Source organism: Puma concolor, chromosome B1 (assembly GCF_028749965.1).
Source record: "Puma concolor isolate L17-30 chromosome B1, mPumCon1.1.hap2, whole genome shotgun sequence".
NCBI classification, from domain to species: domain Eukaryota; kingdom Metazoa; phylum Chordata; class Mammalia; order Carnivora; family Felidae; genus Puma; species Puma concolor.
In genome coordinates, this window is record NC_141670.1 from 202,377,604 (window position 1) to 202,394,837 (window position 17,234).

The window sequence follows — 17,234 nt, forward strand, 5'->3', positions numbered from 1 at the left end:
ACTCGCTGACCGAGCAGCGTGGACGATCCCTGATGAGGAACGATGGGACAAGGGCGTTGTGTGTGTCATCTGTGATGGCTCTCAGGTCTCACCTCTCATGCTTCTGGATGAACACGGTCAGCTGAGCATCAGCGGTGCTCAGAAGGCCTTGCACACGGGTCTCTGACGACTGCATGTTCTGGACCAGGTACTCCCTGTGGCCAAATCTTTTACTTAGATGGTATCTCTTACTAGCCTGGAAAAAGTCCATTAACTCTTCCAATTTCTCCTGTTTAGAAAAAAAAAAAAATCAAGAAAATATGCCTGATTAACATTTAGAGAACATTCTAGGCATGTAAAGCATTCCACTTCCTTTCTGAAGAAAATGCACAGGGGTAGGGGCATGGGGGTGATCACCTTCAACCGCCTTGCCGTTAACAAGGGCTTAGAAGAAAATTACATACTAATAAGAAATGAGTGCATTCTAGACCCAGATAGCTGGGGGTTGTCGAAACATCTTTCCTGCCCTAGGAAAGGGGAAGCGGATTTCGCTCAGTGGCTCAGCCTTCACCCATGCGGTTCCCAAAACACAGCACCGGCACAGGTACGAACATCCTGGGGGTAAATCAGACACCTGAATTGACCCCCCGAACCTCCATACTCCGGCAGGAGACGGGAGACAAGATGACAAAGCGCAACCAAACATAAGACGCTGATGATAACCTGGGTTATGAGGTTATCAGATACCTGGGTACCTTCTCTGGGTCCGTCCTGGGCCCAGAGTGTTCCTCGCCTTATCCAACTTCATCTAGAGAGAGAGAACAATTGTTCCCACGTCACAGAGGAGGAAACGGGGTCCACAGCAAACTGCTGGCCAATGGCTGGGCAGGGATTTGAACTCAGTGATCTAATTCCAGGACCTGTGCTCTAAATTCAGGCTGCTATCAAATGCCGCTTTAACCAGTGGCACAGTAGTAGATGGGCAGTCATTGGACCAGCGGTAATCAAAACATTGGCTTAAGCTGTGCTATCCCACTGAGTGGCTCTGTTGTCTTTCCCCAGCCGTGGAAATATAGTCCCTGCAGGGGGTCGCCAGAGAGATCAACGCTTTGTTCTACAAGATACATATGATACCACGGCCAGTCTCCTCTCCCCCTAAAGCTGCGATGTCTCCAGTTCCCGACACCTGGGAACCTGCACCGTCCAGACGGAAAAGCAGAACGGTCGGCCTGATACGGCCGAACACCAGCACGTTCCTGACTCACCAGCAGCAGAATCGATCTACCGGGAACACTGAGGCAATATTCCTGCCCTCCACAAAATCGGGTCCGTGCGAACCACTGACTCGAGCCAGTTTCGGAAGGAAAAGCGCCTTGCAGCACAGATGCCTGTGCTGTGGGACAATTATCACCCATGGAAGTCACCTTCCTGACCCCATTACTGCTAACAATCACGCATTCGTTCTAGCTTGAATGCCCACGTGTTGACAGTCAGCCACCGCCCGCCATGAGGAGAAAGATGACTCCATAACTGGTCAGTGCTTAAGGGATGCCACGGGGTCTGAAGGCCTAACCAGGAAGACAACAGAATCCTTCCTGTATCTAGTCCCGCTGAAGTCTGAGTGGGAACAACCCGGAGAGGCTGGCTTGTTCTCCTCACGCGTGGTGCCTCCTGACGGGGGCCCTCTCACCCTGGAAAACCCACTTTCGGGAGCCTTTTGGGGACGGTCACTTGGTCTCCTCTGGCACGGCCCTGCTCCTCACAGCCCTCCCTCGCCGGGCCTGTGCCGGGACCAGAAATCTGCTCGCATGGCTGCAAGCCGGTGGTTTCACTCTGCGGGTGTAAACGCGCGTGCAAAATATCCCGTGCGGGCCACAGAAATGCCTCAGCAGCGGTGGTGACCGTCTCAGATCGGCTATTCCCATTGATGTTCGGGACTTTATTCCATCGGGATTAGTAACATTCACACCGAGGCTCACACGCAAACACACGGATTCACCCAGGAGTATTCACAGAGAGTAAACCCCAGGTACACGTGGATGCACGCGCACGTGCATGCACACGTGTATTTATAGATTTTTAACTGCTGTATGTATATTAAGGGTATAACGTGCCAGGCACAGGCTCTTCCATGAATCCGCTCTATTACCCCCATTCTGCAGGCTGAGGGAATGGGATCGGGGGAGTCAGGCAATTTGCCTCAATTCGCAGAGCTGATGGCTGGTGGGACAGGAATTCGAATCCGAGTCAGCCGGCGTCCCCGGCCTGGGCTTCAAGCCACCGACTGCCCGGTTTACTGGCAACTCACGCACACGTCAAGGGGTGGAAGGAAAAGGCGGTCAGTTCACTGTACGCAACCGAAAGGAAGAGAAAGGAAGAGACGGGACTCACTCCGGCAGAGGAGAAACCCCCGAGAGACGGGGCGGGGAAGTCACTCTTCCCTCACCGCGAGCCGATGTGAGGCCTCACCTGTATTTCGGAGTAATCCTGCAGCAGCCTTTTCGCCGCCTCTGGCTTCAGTTCCCCTTGGAAAACGGCACTTTGTATCTGGGTAAAGAAGATATTGTGCAGTTCGTTTCTTTGGAAAATGGCCAGCTGCCTGTGCGCCTTGGCAAAGTCTTCCTCTTGCTGCAGAGCCAGGGACCTCCTGAGGTGCTCCTGCTCCAGGCCGTGCAGGGTCCGCAGGAGGCCGTTGCACTCCACAGCCCACTGCGGGAAAGGGAGGCCCAACGTGAGAGATTACTCATCAAACAGGCATGCCCGGGCACGCCCGTGCCACATCCAAGTGCACACACACACACACACACACACACACACACGTGCACACAGCAACACGGTGCATATACGGACGTTCAAATGCATACACGCACACACGTGCGTCCAGCCACCCACATGCACACGCCGAACACATGCACGCAGCAACACACAGTGCACAAGACCAAAGTGCACGTGCATATATGCACATGTGCACAGCAAATATACATACACACAATACTTAGTGCACAAGCATGCATGCACACACATACACATGCATATATGCACACGGCAATGCACAATGCATACACACATGTGCACACATATACAGCATGCACACAGCAACACAGTGCACACACGTGTGCACACATGCACATGCATGCATACGTGTGCACACACATGCATAGGCATACATGCGTGTGCACACAGCAAGTATATATACACACAGCAACACACAGTGAATACATGTATGCACATGCACACATGCATATTGCAATGCAGAGTGCATACGAATGTGTGCACACGGATCCATACATGCACACACAACACCTATACACTCACATGGCAACACACACGCACACATACACACACACACACACACACACACACACACACACACAAGTCCCAAGCTGGCAATGATAAGGCTGCTAAGCTCTGGGAAATACTGTTGCAACCTGTCCTTCACCGTTATCTTCATGTTTTTTAGAACAATCTCAAAGCAGAAAATTCACAGGGATGGAAATCTGCAAATCAAACTGCCCGAAAATAGCTTGCAGAATGGAAACATTAATGGATTGTGCTGTTAGGCTCTCGGGCTTATTTCCATCATCTTTCATTCTTAACTCAATTGAAGAGGAAAATACCAGCAATCAGGCCAGAGTTGAGCTGATTTGGGTAAAAAAAGGAGGCAGAGTAGTTAAGAAATGGCCACTGGAGACCTGCATTCCTTGTGGTCATTATGAAGGAAGGAAGGAAGGAAGGAAGGAAGGAAGGAAGGAAGGAAGGAAGGAAGGAAGGAAGGAAGGAAGGAAGGAAGGAAAAGACACACCTACGCTGAGTTCCTGCTGCCTTCACATCCCACTACCAGAAAAGACCCACATCCCAGGAGGAGAGTGTAATTAATTCCCCCTGGGGAGCAGACTTCTAAGATGGTCCCCAGCTTCTTGGCCCCATGGTATACACATCATATAGGTCCCTCCCCCTTGAGTGTGGACATGAACTCTGAACCTGACAGGACCGTCGCCTTATGACTTGGTTATTACGTGGCAAAAGTGAACGGGGTCTTGATGATGTAACGGAGGTCCCTGATCAGTTGACTTGAAGTTAACCGGGGTGGGGGGGGGGGGGGAAAGGATCCTGGGTGGGCCCGAATACAGGAGGTGAGCATTCTGGAAAGATGCGCTGGGCCTTCCTGAACAGAGAGACGCTCTTCTGCTGGCCTTGGAGAAGGGAGCAGCCTCTTAAGAAGAACAGTACGTGGAGAAGGGAAACCTACAGGAGCTGAGGGCCCGAGTCCACACTGCAAGAAGGTGAATTCTGTGCACGACCGAACAGCTGGGACCAGGGCCCCAAGCTCCAGAGAAGGCAGCCCAGCTGAGGCCCAGACGGCAGGCCTCTGAGACCCTGCAGAGAACTCAGCTAAACTGTGCCCAGACTCCCGGACGCAGAAACAATGGTCAGTGGGTGTGATGTGAAGTTGCTAGACGTGTGGCGATTTGGGACAGAAAATGAACACAGTCCACTTCACAGGTGAAGTCACACAAGCTCTGGGAAGCTGAGGGTCTCTCCCCAGCTCCTACCCGTGCCAGGAGAGGAGAGGAGGTGAAACCAGAATCTTCGGGCTCTGTGTTCTGCAGCCATAGACGTTGGAGCAAAGTCAGGGGAAGGTGCCCGTGTCCGTGAGGCAGAGAGCACAGCCATTCCAGGGGTCAAGGTCAAGAGACTGTGGCCTCAGGTGGCATGAGGGGTTGGGTGGTGGCTGTGTAGGCTAAATGGAGACGCAGGGGAGGCAGAAGGGGGATGGGGACAGAGGGAGAGGGCTGTATGTAGCCCCTCCGGCTAAGCAGGAACCACTGTACGCCCGCCAATGCTCTGTGTTCTCAGTGACCCATGTGGCCAGGCGCCCAGACCTACCGCCTGCGTTTCCGATCACTCACAAAAGCCTATAAAGGTGATACAGATGTGCTTCTGCCTTTCTAGTTCTTGCTCCTTACGTTTGAATTTGCTCAGATTCCGGCTCAGATAGAAGAGTGTTATTTACAGAGGGCCCCCCAAAAGCCCAGCAGCCCACCCAGGACAATCCCTGCCCTTGGGGTGCAACGACACCCCACATCTGTGAAGAGCAGCAGCCACAGCCTCCCGAGGTCACGGACCTCCACATGCGTCCTCCCGGCCACATCTCCAGGGACCACCCCCGTATCAACGGTTTGCCTCGGCCACCAGAAAACACACGGTCTTGTTTTAAAAGCTGATCGTACAGGGGCACCTGGGTGGCTTAGTTGGCTAAGTGTCTGACTTCAGCTCAGGTCATGATCTCACGGTTCGTGGGTTCGAGCCTCACGTCGGGCTCTGTGCTGGCCACTCGGAGCCTGGAGCCTGCTTCGGATTCTGTGTCTCCCTCTCTCTCTCTGCCCCTCCCCCACTCATGCTCTGTCTCTCTCGGTCTCAAAAATAAATAAAAACATTAAAAAAAAAGATGATTGTACAAAAAGGATCGGATCAGACTTCTGTGAGCCACTCTTCTGGGCAGAAGTGGTTATTCACAGCTTTCATCTGAATTAAGAGAATGCAGCTCACCCACAGTCAGGGGGGTGTGGGCACCACAGGACGATCTGCTGCTGAGACAGGAGCTGGTGCCCAGTTAGGCTGATTCACTCATCAAAGTGACCTTCTTTTCCTGACAGTATGAAATTCAAGCCGCACACCTCAATTTATTTTAATTAACAGGAGCGAAACATCGGGTGAAATCCCCATGGCTTCTCGCAGTCAGGATGTATGTAGAGCGCACGCGCATGCACGGAAATCCTAAAATAAAGTTATCTGTCCTTGTTCAGAATTACATTTCTGAAGAATAAGGCACGAAGCAATGATATGCTCGTGTCGTAGTGAAGCATTCCCTAAAACCAATTAAGAATTTTTAATGTTTACTTCTGAGAGAGACAGCGAGCGAGCGAGCAGGGGAGGGGCAGGGAGAGAGGGAGGCACAGAATCCAAAGCAGGCTCCAGGCTCCGAGCTGTCAGCAGAGAGCCCGACGCGGGGCTCGAACTCACCAGCTGTGAGGTCAGGACCTGAGCTGAAGTCGGTCACTTAACCGAATGCATCACCCGGGCGCCCACTAAAACAAATTTTGATGAGAGCCCCCCTCGCTTCCATCTACGCTGCCCTCCTGCGTTCAGGGTCCAGAGACCTGCAGAAATGTGTTCACCCCCTGACCGAGCTCAGTCCTCCTGGGGCACAGATGAGAAGGCTATGCTATAAAGCAGGGGAGCCCCCCACCAAGGGCCTGTCGAGCAGGTGAGCATATAGAAGCGAGTGAGGTGTCCTGGTATGAGGGGCACTAAGGGGTGGTGGAGAGTGGACACAATGGAGAGAAGCCCTGCCTACGGGCCACCCACTGCTCAGCCCACCAACGGGGGCTCTGCAAGAACACGGACGCACCGCGGCACATCCCCCCATTTTTTAAAAGAAGCTGGAAGTCTGGATTTGTGAGGCGCCCGGGTGGCTCAGTCGGTTGAGCGTCCGACTTCGGCTCGGGTCATGATCTCGCAGTCCGTGAGTTCGAGCCCCACATCGGGCTCTGTGCTGATGGCTGGGAGCCCGGAGCCTGCTTCCTCCGATTCTGTGTCTCCCTCTCTCTCTGCCCCTCCCCCACTCACACTCTATCTCTCTCTCTCACAAAAATAAACATTAAAAAATTTTTTTAAGGGGCGCCTGGGTGGCGCAGTCGGTTAAGCGTCCGACTTCAGCCAGGTCACGATCTCGCGGTCCGTGAGTTGGAGCCCCGCGTCGGGCTCTGGGCTGATGGCTCAGAGCCTGGAGCCTGTTTCCGATTCTGTGTCTCCCTCTCTCTGTGTCCCTCCCCCGTTCATGCTCTGTCTCTCTCTGTCCCAAAAATAAATAAAAAACGTTGAAAAAAAAAATTTAAAGAAAAAATTTTTTTAAATAGAAAACTAGTTCTTAATGGAATAATATGCCCAAAATATTTTCACACATTTTCTTTAAAGATGACTGTGATAAACATATAGGTAAGTTACAGGGTCACTGGTAGTTTTTGTTAACAGGGAGTGGCTTGCACGGACCGGAAGGGAAGACTTTTGCAGTTCAGATGCTATTTTTGGAAGCGAACTGGCTCAAGCAAGGCGACCGGTTTCTGAACAGGGTGACCCAAAGGACCCAGAGCGATGGCAGCCTCCTGCTGCGGGCCAGCAGATTGGGGAGTGAGGCCAGGCAGGAACACGCTTGTCCCGCCATCCCTCCTCAGGACCCCAACTACCTGCGTCAATAGTGAGGCAACACTTACAACCACACTGTTGTAGGCAGCCTTCTGGGAGCTAAAGATAGGAGGCAGCAGGATGGGTTAGCCTGGCACAGGGCAGCAGGGGGGTATGGCGTGCCAACGCACCATGGCTGCAGGGAGGTGCGGGGTTGGCGCTCGCTGCCTGGCGGCTCTGCGTCTTGGCCCCACCCACGTGTCCTCGGGCAGGTGACCTTCTCCAAATCCATTTCCTCAGCTGTAAAAGTGGGATCCTATCAATTCCCACCTCACTCAGGGGGTGTGAAGATGTGACGAGAAGGTCTGCGTGCCGTGCTTAGAACCACACCTGCATGTGGCGAGCGCGAAGTGTGGGAGCGTCTAATAAGATCAGAAAACATTTACACCGTGATATTAAGCGGGAACAAGCAAGATACACAATTTTATGAACTGCCTAAACTGTACTTTGTTAAAAAAAAAATAAAGACGGTGCCTGGGTGGCTCAGTCGGTTAAGCGTCTGACCGTCGGTTTCACCTCAGGTCACGATCTCAACAGTTCGTGAGTTCGATCGAGCCCCGCGTCGGGCTCTGCACTGACAGCACGGAGCCCGCTTGGGATTCTCTCTTTCCCTGTCCCTCTGCCCCTCCCCTGCTGATGCACTTGCTCTCCCTCTCAAAATAAATGAACAAACATACATATAGAAAGCAAAAGACCAAAATGGATGTTGAAATCTCTGGGGTCAGGCAACAGTAGGAACTCAAAAAAAACAGACTGAATGAATGTCTACCTTGGATGGCAAAGGGGGTGCCACTTTTTTTTTTTCAAGGTTTCTCTTTTTATGCTTTGGAGCTGGAGTTGGCAAACTTTTCTGTAAAGGGCCAGATAAATCTTTTAAGGTTTGCCGTCACACATCCTATCCTTCTACTTTTTTTTTTCTTGCTTCGCTTTTATTTTTCACAATCCTTTAAAAATGTAAAAACAAAAAAAAAAAATTAAAAATGAAAACAAAAAAAAACTCTGCCCCTCCCCCGTTCATGCTCTGTCTCTCTCTGTCCCAAAAATAAATAAACGTTAAAAAAAATAAATAAATTAATTAATTTAAAAAATGTAAAAACAGGGGCTCCCGGGGGGCTCAGTCGGTTGAGCGACCGACTTCAGCTCAGGTCACGATCTCGTGGTTCATGAGTTCGAGCCCCATGTCAGGCTCTGTGCTGACAGCTCGGAGCCTGGAGCCTGCTTCCGATTCTGTGTCTCCCTCTCTCTCTGCCCCTCCCCTGCTTATGCTCTGTCTCTCAAAAAATAAATAAATGTTAAAAAATTAAAAAAAATATAAAAATGTAAAAACACATTCTCAACCCACGGGCCAGACAAAAACAGGCTGGGCTCATGGGTCTAGTTTGCTGTCTCCTATTTTCTAGTACTTTCCAAGCCTCTTTCCTAGAACGTGTATTATTTTCATAGGAACAAAAATGATAACAAATTTAGGAGAGAAGAGAAAGAGGAGCTGTGCGATGGTTTAGGGGTCAAATCACTGCTCTGTGAGCTCAGCACCGTCTTCAGAAGCACGTGGCTTAGAGAAACTTGGTGTTGACCAGCACAGTCATGGAGGGAGGTCAGAGAGCGGGGTCAGCCGGCGGGAAGCTGGTGGCTGAGGAGTGCCCCCAACCCCTGCCAGACACAAAACCACATCCTAACCCAGAACCTGTGAATGTAACTCTATTCAGAATGAAGATCTTTGCAGATGTAATTAAGTTAAGGATCTCATGGGACCATCCTGGGCTGTTTGGGTGAGCCCTAACTCCAAAGACAAGTGCCCTTACAAGAGACAGAAGAGATGACATCCCGGGCTAAAAGAGCGCATGTGAAGACAGAAGTCAAGACTGGAGTGATATGGCCACCAGCCAAGGAGTGCCTGGAGCCACCAGAAGCTGGGAGGGACAAGAAAGGACCTTCCCCTAGAGACTTCTGAAGCGTATGCACGGCTGACACCTTGATTTAGGACTTGTGGCCCCCAGAATTGTCAAAGAATGAAAATACCTTGCTTTAAGCTACTAAATCTGTGGTAATTTGTTACAGCAGTCACAGGAAGTTCATAGAGGAGCCGAGCAGAAAAAGAGCATCACCCTAAAACGAGATGCACGTTAAGGGGAGGGGGACCCCGGGGGCAAGGCATGAATCTCGCCTCTTTTCATCACCACCCAGCTTGCAGGCTGACAACAGATGACCACTGGAGGGCCACAAGCTGTGGGCCCTGTTGGTCCACGTCCAGGGGAATCTGGGCGTGGCCGGCAGGCTGGGGAACAGGAGTTAGCAGTTCAGAAGCCTGTTCCTTCCTAAATAGGCGTTAGATCTCCTGAGGATGATCGATTTCTAGACCAGGAAATGGGGGCTCAAGTCCCAGGGACTGAGCCTCTTTCACAGAGGAAGGCAGGTATTAGGCTTGACTGGATGCACTCAGTGAAGAGCTCTAGTATGATTCCTCTCAAAACAGAAACTGACAGGTTTCTTAGAGAAATGAGAACCGATCTCTGGTCAACAGAAGCCAGCCCTGGGAAGGCCGAGGGTCAGAACTCTCAGAGCTGAGCACTGTGCACTGAGCCTGGGGCAGCCAACACCTCTTGGCTACTTTTCCTGCATCGCCTCTCCCAGTCACCCTGAGAGGGGGCGCCCTCAGCCCTGGCTCACGGCCAGGCAGGCTCATCCAGGCCCCCAGGAACTGAACCGCAATATACTGCAAAGGGAGTCCAGGTCTGTCTGACAATGGAGCTGGTGCTGGAGGGCTCCGCCATCTAGCACCACGCAGCCCAGACGGACACCCACACACGCTGACGTCACCACCTCCCTGGGCCACGCTCTCCGTGGATGCATGCTTTCTACTCTCCCCATGACCTCCCACAGCACTGTGAACACATCTCTATTCTCAAATAGTTGAATGAGGTCACACCTTCTAAACGTGAAGATCGTTCATTGAACTGTGAACTTCTTGAACTCAAGAACCATGTCTCATTTTCCTCTGTACTTCACTGCCTAGCCCAGTGCATGGAGACAGTAAGTGATCAATAAACCCTTTCTAAATAAATTCTGGATGGATGGATGGATGGATGGATGGATGGATGGATGGAAGGATGGACAAGTGGATGAAAGGGTGGTGGGTGGGTGGATGGAGAGGTGAACAGAAGGATGGTAGGTAGAGGGATGGATGGATGGATGGATGATGTATAGATGGACAGGTGGATGGAAGGGTGGTGAGTGGGTGAAAGGATGGATGGATGGGTGGATGGGTGAATGGGTGGGTGGATGGGTGCATGGAAGGGTGGTGGGTAGATGGATGGATGGGTGGATGGATGTATAGAAGGGTGCTGGGTAGATGGATGGATGGGTGGATGGATAGTGGATGGACAGGTGGATGGGGGGGTGAGTGGGTGGATGGATAGATGGATTGGTGATGAGTGAATGGGCGGATGGACGGGCAGACGGATGGATAAATGATGAATCCCTGAGAGAAAGCAGACAGGAGAGTGAAGCCTTCCTTTCAAAGCTGCCTTACCTTCTCACTGACACGTTTCAGCAACTCTTCTGCTTCTTCCATTGCCGCCATCTCCCTCTGGTACTGGTTCTCTGTCTTCTTTCTCGTTTCCAGGTCACATTCAGCTGTCAATGCCACCATCTTCCGATCATACTCCTCCTGTATTTCTTTCTCCAGCAACAGAAACTGCGTTTTGAAAACGGAGCCCATCCTCCTCTCTACTTGGGGGGAGAGGTGGCCAGCGCTGGTCAGATTCTTCAGCAGAAGGGCGATGATATCTCTGCTGATTTGGGTTCGACAAGCCTCCAGGGCTGAGTCGGCCCGATTCAGGGTTGCAATCTCCAACCTGGGGGACACAAAAGCCAAGAGCAGTCCACTCCGTGAAGTCACAGCAGACACCGAAGGTCCCTCAGAGCTCTGAAGTTTTGAACGATTTGTAGGTAACGCCTTTCTTTTTCCCTTTTTCCTCCTCCTCTTCCTCCCTCCCTCCTGCTCCAGCCTGTTACTGTCAGCCAGAGACCAAATTAGCAGATTCTTCAGTAGTCAGTTTGCAGGGTGCCAGGCTGGAAACTACAAGGAATACAACTAATATAAGGCCTGGTCTTTGTCAACAAGTAACGCTTCAACAACAACGAGGAGGCCAAGGGAAAAATGGACAGTTAATATATCCGGAGGATTTTAAAATAAAGCCGATTTTACTTTGTTCTGATTAAAAGTCATCTTGTGGAAATAACAACTAAATGTAATACGGTGCCCGGGATGGGATCCTGGAACAGAAAAAGGACATTAGAAAAACTAGGGAGAAGTTAGGACGGCAGAGGAGCAGGGGGACCCTAAGCTTGCCTCGTCCCTCAAACACAGCTGGGTAAGTATCAAATCATTCTGAGCACGCAAGAAATCAATCTGAGGACTAAGAGAACAAAACTGCAAGTCTACAAGTAGAATCGTGGAAAGTAGGAGCTGCAGAGGGTTGATTTGGGGGAGATAAGAACTGCGGGTTTTGGGGGTGGTGGGGAGGGAACCCTGCTTACGGAGATTACCACAGGGTATTAGCAACAGCAGAGCACAAAACCTGAAGCTTTAGAAGTCCGACACCACCGGGGTCGTGCCTGGCTTAGCGGTGATCCTGCCAACAAACTGGGCAATTTGGAAGACATGGATAATAAATTCCTAGACTCACAAGTTACCAAAACCGAAACAGGAAGAAATAGAAAATTTGAACAGACCCATAACCAGCAAAGAAATTGAACCTGTAATCAAAAATCTCCCAACAAACAAGAGTCCTGGGTCAGATAGCTTCCCTGGGGAATTCTATCAGACATTTAAAGAAGAGTTAATACCTATTTATCTCAAATTGTTCCCCCCAAAATTACAAATGGATGGAAAACTTACAAACTCATTGTAAGAAGGCAGCATTACCTTGATTCCAACACTAGATAAAGACCCCACTAAAAAGGAGAAGTACTAGTCAATATCCCTGATAAACATGAATGCAAAAACTCTCAACAAACTATCAGCCAATCGAATCCAACAGTAAATTAAAAGAATTATTCACCATGATCAAGTGGGATTTATTCCTGGGCTGCAAGAGCAAATCAATATTTGCAAATCAATCAACACGATGCACCGTTTTATGAATAAAAGAAAGGATAAGAACCATATGATCCCCTCAACAGATGCAGAAAAAGGATTTGACAAGATACAACATCCATCGTTGATAAAAGAAAACCCTCAACAAAGTAGGTATAGATGGAACATAACCTCAACATCTTAAAGGCCATATACAAAAGACCCACAGCTAGTATCATCCTCAACGGGGTAAAAACTGAGAGCCTTTCCTCTAAAGTCAGGAACAACACAAGGATGTCCACTCTCAGCATTACTATTTAACACAGTACTGGAAGTCTTAGCCTCAGCAATCAGACAGCAAAAAGAAATCAACAAGGAAGAAGCCGAACTTCTACTATTTGCAGATGACGTGATACTCTATGTAGAAAACCCAAAAGACTTCACCAAAAAACTGCCAGAACTAATCCATGAATTCAGCAAAGTCACAGGATATAAAATCAACGTACAGATATCTGTTGCATTTCTATACACCAATAATGAAGCAGCAGAAAAAAAATCAAGGAATCGATCCCATTTGCAATTGCACCAAAAACAGTAAGATATCTAGGATTAAACCTAACTAAAAAGGTAAGAGGTCTATACTCTGAAAACTACAGAACACGGAGGAAAGAAATAGAAGAGGACACAAAGAAATGGAAACACATTCCATACTCATGGACTGGAAGAACAAATATTGTTAAAATGTCTACACTAGTCAAAACAATCTACACATTTAATGCAATCCCTACCAAAACACCACCAGCATTTTTCACAGAGCTAAAACAAACAATCCTAAAATTTGTATAGAACCACAAAAGACCCCGAATGGTCAAAGCAATCCTGAAAAAGAAAAGCAAAGTGGGAGGCATCACGATTTAGGACTTCAAGCTATATTACAAAGCGGTAATCATCAAGACAGTATGGTACTGGCACAAAAACAGACACATACATCAATGGTACAGAACAGAAAACCCAGAAATGGGCCTACAACTATGTGGTCAACTAATCTTTGACGAAGCAGGAAAGAACATCCAATGGAAAAAAGACAGTCACTTCAACAACGTGCAGAAGAATGAATCTGGACCACTTTCTTACACCATACACAAAAATAAACTCAAAATGGATGAAAGGCCTCAATGTGAGACAAGAAAGCATCAAAATCCTAGAGGAGAACACAGACAGGCAGCAACCTCTTTAACCTCAGCAAGAACAACTTCTTACTAGACACGTCTCTGGAGGTAAGAAAAGCAAATGTAAAAATGAACTACTGGGACCTCATCAAAATAGAAAGCTTCTGCACAGTGAAGGAAACAATCAAGAAAACTTAAAGGCAACCTATGGGAATGGGAGAAGATATTTGCAAATGACATATCTCACAAAGGGTTAATATCCAAAACCTATCAAGAACTTATCAAACTCAACACCCAAAAACCAAATAATCCAGTGAAGAAATGGGCAGAAGACACGAATAGACACTTTTCTAAAGAAGACATCCAGATGACCAACAGAAACATGAAAAAGACGCTCAATATCGTTCATCATCAAGGAAATACAAATCAAAACCATGATGAGATACCACCTCACCTGTCAGAATGGCTAAAATTCACAACACAAGAAACAACAGATGTTGGCGAGGACGCAGGCAAAGGGGAACCTTCTTGCACTGTCGGTGGGAATGCAAACTGGTGCGGCCACTGTGGAAAACAGTGTGGAGGTTCCTCAAAATGTTAAAAATAGAACTACCCCATGATCCGGCAACTGCACTAGTAGGTATTTACCCAAAGGATATAAAAATAAAAATACAGATTCAAAGGGGTACACGCACCCCAATGTTTATAGAAGCACTATCAACAACAGCCAAACTATGGAGAGAGCCCAAATTTCCACTTACTGATGAGTGGATAAAGATGTGGTATATATATACAATGAAATATCACTCAGCCATTAAAAAGAGTGAAACCTTGCCATTTGCAATGACGTGGATGGAGCTAGAGTGTATAATGCTAAGCGAAATAACTCAGAGAAAGACAAATATCATATGATTTCACTCCTATGTGGAATTTAAGAAACAAAACAGATAAACCTATGGGAAGGGGGAAAAAAAGAGAAAGAGTGGGAAATAAACCACAAGAGACTCTTAACGACAGAGAACAAACTGAGGGTGGATGGAGAGGAAGTGAGTGGGCTGATGGGTTAAATGGATTATGTGTATTAAGGAGGGCACTTGTTGGGATGGGCACTGGGTATTGTATGGAAGTGATGAATCACTGAATTCTCCCCCCTGAAACCAATATTGCGCTGTTGGCTAACTAACTAGAACTTAAATAAAAATTTGAAAAGAAAAATAAAAGACAATCTAGGAAAATCTGAATGAAGTACGGACTTTGGTGAAGAACGGACCGACATTGGCTCATTGATTGTAATAAGTGTGCCATAACCATGTAACCTGCTGACAACAGGGGAGATTGTGTACAGTGTAGGGGGGGAACTCTCCTTACTGTCTTCTCAATTTTTCTGTAAATCTACAACTGCTGTAAAAATAAAGTCTACTCAAGAAAAATCAATGAGATGCATCACAGGGTCCCAGGTTCTAGAACTTGATTGTGGTGGTGGTCGCATGACTCGATCCTTTACAGGAATGTGTCAGATTATACTCTTAATACGGGTGAATTTTACAGTATGTTCATCATACCTCTATATAGCTATAAAAGGATGCATAGAAAAATTAATGCTCATGATGAAGAGTGTGGATAACAAAGACAAACAGAAAAGGACTTCCTTTACTGTAAGACCAATATTTCAACACAACCAATGAAGGCATTTGGCTGTATTTGCTTCTAGTTTGTTTCTCTAAGCCTACACTTCTCCATGTTTGCACACCATTTACATAGATGCAAAAACAATTCTGTCCTTTTTTTTTTTTTTTTTTTTTTTTTCAATTAGCACTGTAACAGGAAACTTCCAGTGGTGTTTAAAAGTCATAAAAGCTTGAGGCGCCTGGGTGGCTCAGTCGGTTAAGTGTCTGACTTCGGCTCAGGTCAGATCTCACAGTTCATGGGTTCGAGGCCCAAGTTGGGCTCTGTGCTGACAGCTCAGAGCCTGCAGCCTGCTTCGGATTCTGTCTCTCCCTCTCTCTCTCTCTCTGCCCCTCCCCAGCTCGCATTCTGTCTCTGTCTTTCAAAAATGAATAAATGTTAAAAAAAAAAATTTTGTTTTAAAGCCATAAAAGTTTCCTTTACAGTGGTTGCAAAATAGTTCATTTTGTGATGTACCATGATTTTTAACCATTTTTCTAGTGTTGCACATTTGGGTTACTTGAAAAATTCAAAACCTAAAATAGTCTCACAGTAACTATCAATGTAAAGAGTTTTTGGGGCGCCTGGCGGCTCAGTCAGTTAAGTGTCTGATTCTTGATTTCAGCTCAGGTCATGATCTCACAGTTCCTAAGTTCGAGCCCCACGTCAAGCTCTCCACTGACAGTGCAGCATCTGCCTGGGATTCTCTCTCTCTCTCTCTGCCCCTCCCCTGCTTGTTCTCTCCTCCCTCTCTCTCTCTCTCTTTCTCTCAAAGTAAATAAACTCAAAAAAAAAACAAAAAAAAAACCAAGAACCAAAAAAACCCCACAATGTCAGTTAAATCTACTTTTTTCTGCCCTCCCTTTTCTCTTTTATGCCATTGGTTTGTTGGGGGAGCTAGATTATTCATCCTGCAGAATGCTCCACCTTCTTTCCATGGGGTGTCACTGTTCCTCTCTCCTCTGTATTTCCTGTAAAGTACTAGTTACATCTCATATCTTGATTAGAATCAGACTTAATTTGTTTTCCAAAATACCCTGTAAGTGGCACCATATGCTTCCTATAAGGTCAAAGGATGGCTAAGTTCTAAGAGAGATCAGGAGGTTCAAGTAAGTGCCAGCATGATCCCTGCATCATAAAGTCTATCAACCTTCACCTAATCGTTTTAGCATCCAAGTGCAACTGTTAACTTAGATCCACGATTTCATTAGGGGCTGGAAAATGTTCATTTTGTAATTCTATCACTTCCACATTCATAAAGCTGACAGTCTTCAAACAATCCATAGATTGTTCTGTTCCATCAGAACAATGTTGTTCTGACATAAAGTCTGTAGACAGAATGAATGTTTGATTCTTTGCTAATTACAACTGATGTCATAGCAACTTCCAATGGTGACAAATGAGATTGGGTCCGTGTTTTTCTTTTTTTGTTTGTTTCCTTATTTTGTTGTTATTTTGTTCTGGTATCTGAAAACAAAAGGATGCTCAAACTTTTGCCAAATCCCTGAGAATCTGAGCTCTGGATAACTTCTACTGGGAAGCTCACAAGAGGAAGAACATGAAATATGTTACCAGGCAGCATGGCTTATGGGGCAAATGACACCTGATTGGTAGATCACATCTGGATGGGGGCACCTGTACATGAGCCATGAATGTCTAGCAGGGAAGCCACACTCTGGACTTCCTCAAGGGAAGTGACTCTGGGAACTGGGGATGTCCCTTGTGGGGGGACCCTGGAAGCTATGCTTGTGAGTTGTTACAGGAGATTCTGGCTCCTGTGGGGTATGAAGCTTTTAAGACAGGAAGGCTCCCACCTGAGCCCTGATGTGGATTACATCTCCTTGCACTGAGCTGTGTCGCCTGGCGAGAAAACACCTCCCAGACAGCAACGTAGTCCACAATGTGACCTGGGGCAAGGACACCCATGGAAGAATGCCTGATGTCCTCGTGGCAAGCCATGTTCCTGCCCCTCTGGCCATCTGCTTACACGGGGTCAAGTGTAGCTTATGGGAGTCTTTTGAGCCCAAGTGTTTACCTGGACCTAGGAACACCCCCTCCTCCTGTCCTGCATCACTGTGAAATTACAAACTTTTATGTAG

General features: G+C 47.9%; 1 protein-coding gene across 5 annotated transcripts in view; it reads right to left on the reverse strand.

Annotated features, from left to right (window-relative positions):
• EVC2 (EvC ciliary complex subunit 2) overlaps positions 1-17,234 on the reverse strand; it is a 131,927-nt gene that overhangs the window by 50,530 nt on the left and 64,163 nt on the right. For 4 of the 5 annotated variants that reach the window (XM_086705475.1, XM_086705478.1, XM_086705474.1 and 1 more), the window contains 3 exons: positions 10,754-11,078; positions 2,449-2,688; positions 93-268 (listed from right to left, as the gene is read on the reverse strand). In XM_086705475.1, the coding sequence (XP_086561601.1) occupies positions 93-268; positions 2,449-2,688; positions 10,754-11,078 (741 nt within the window). The remainder of the gene's footprint in view (positions 1-92; positions 269-2,448; positions 2,689-10,753; positions 11,079-17,234) is intronic. The other variant, XM_086705476.1, reaches the window with a different exon arrangement.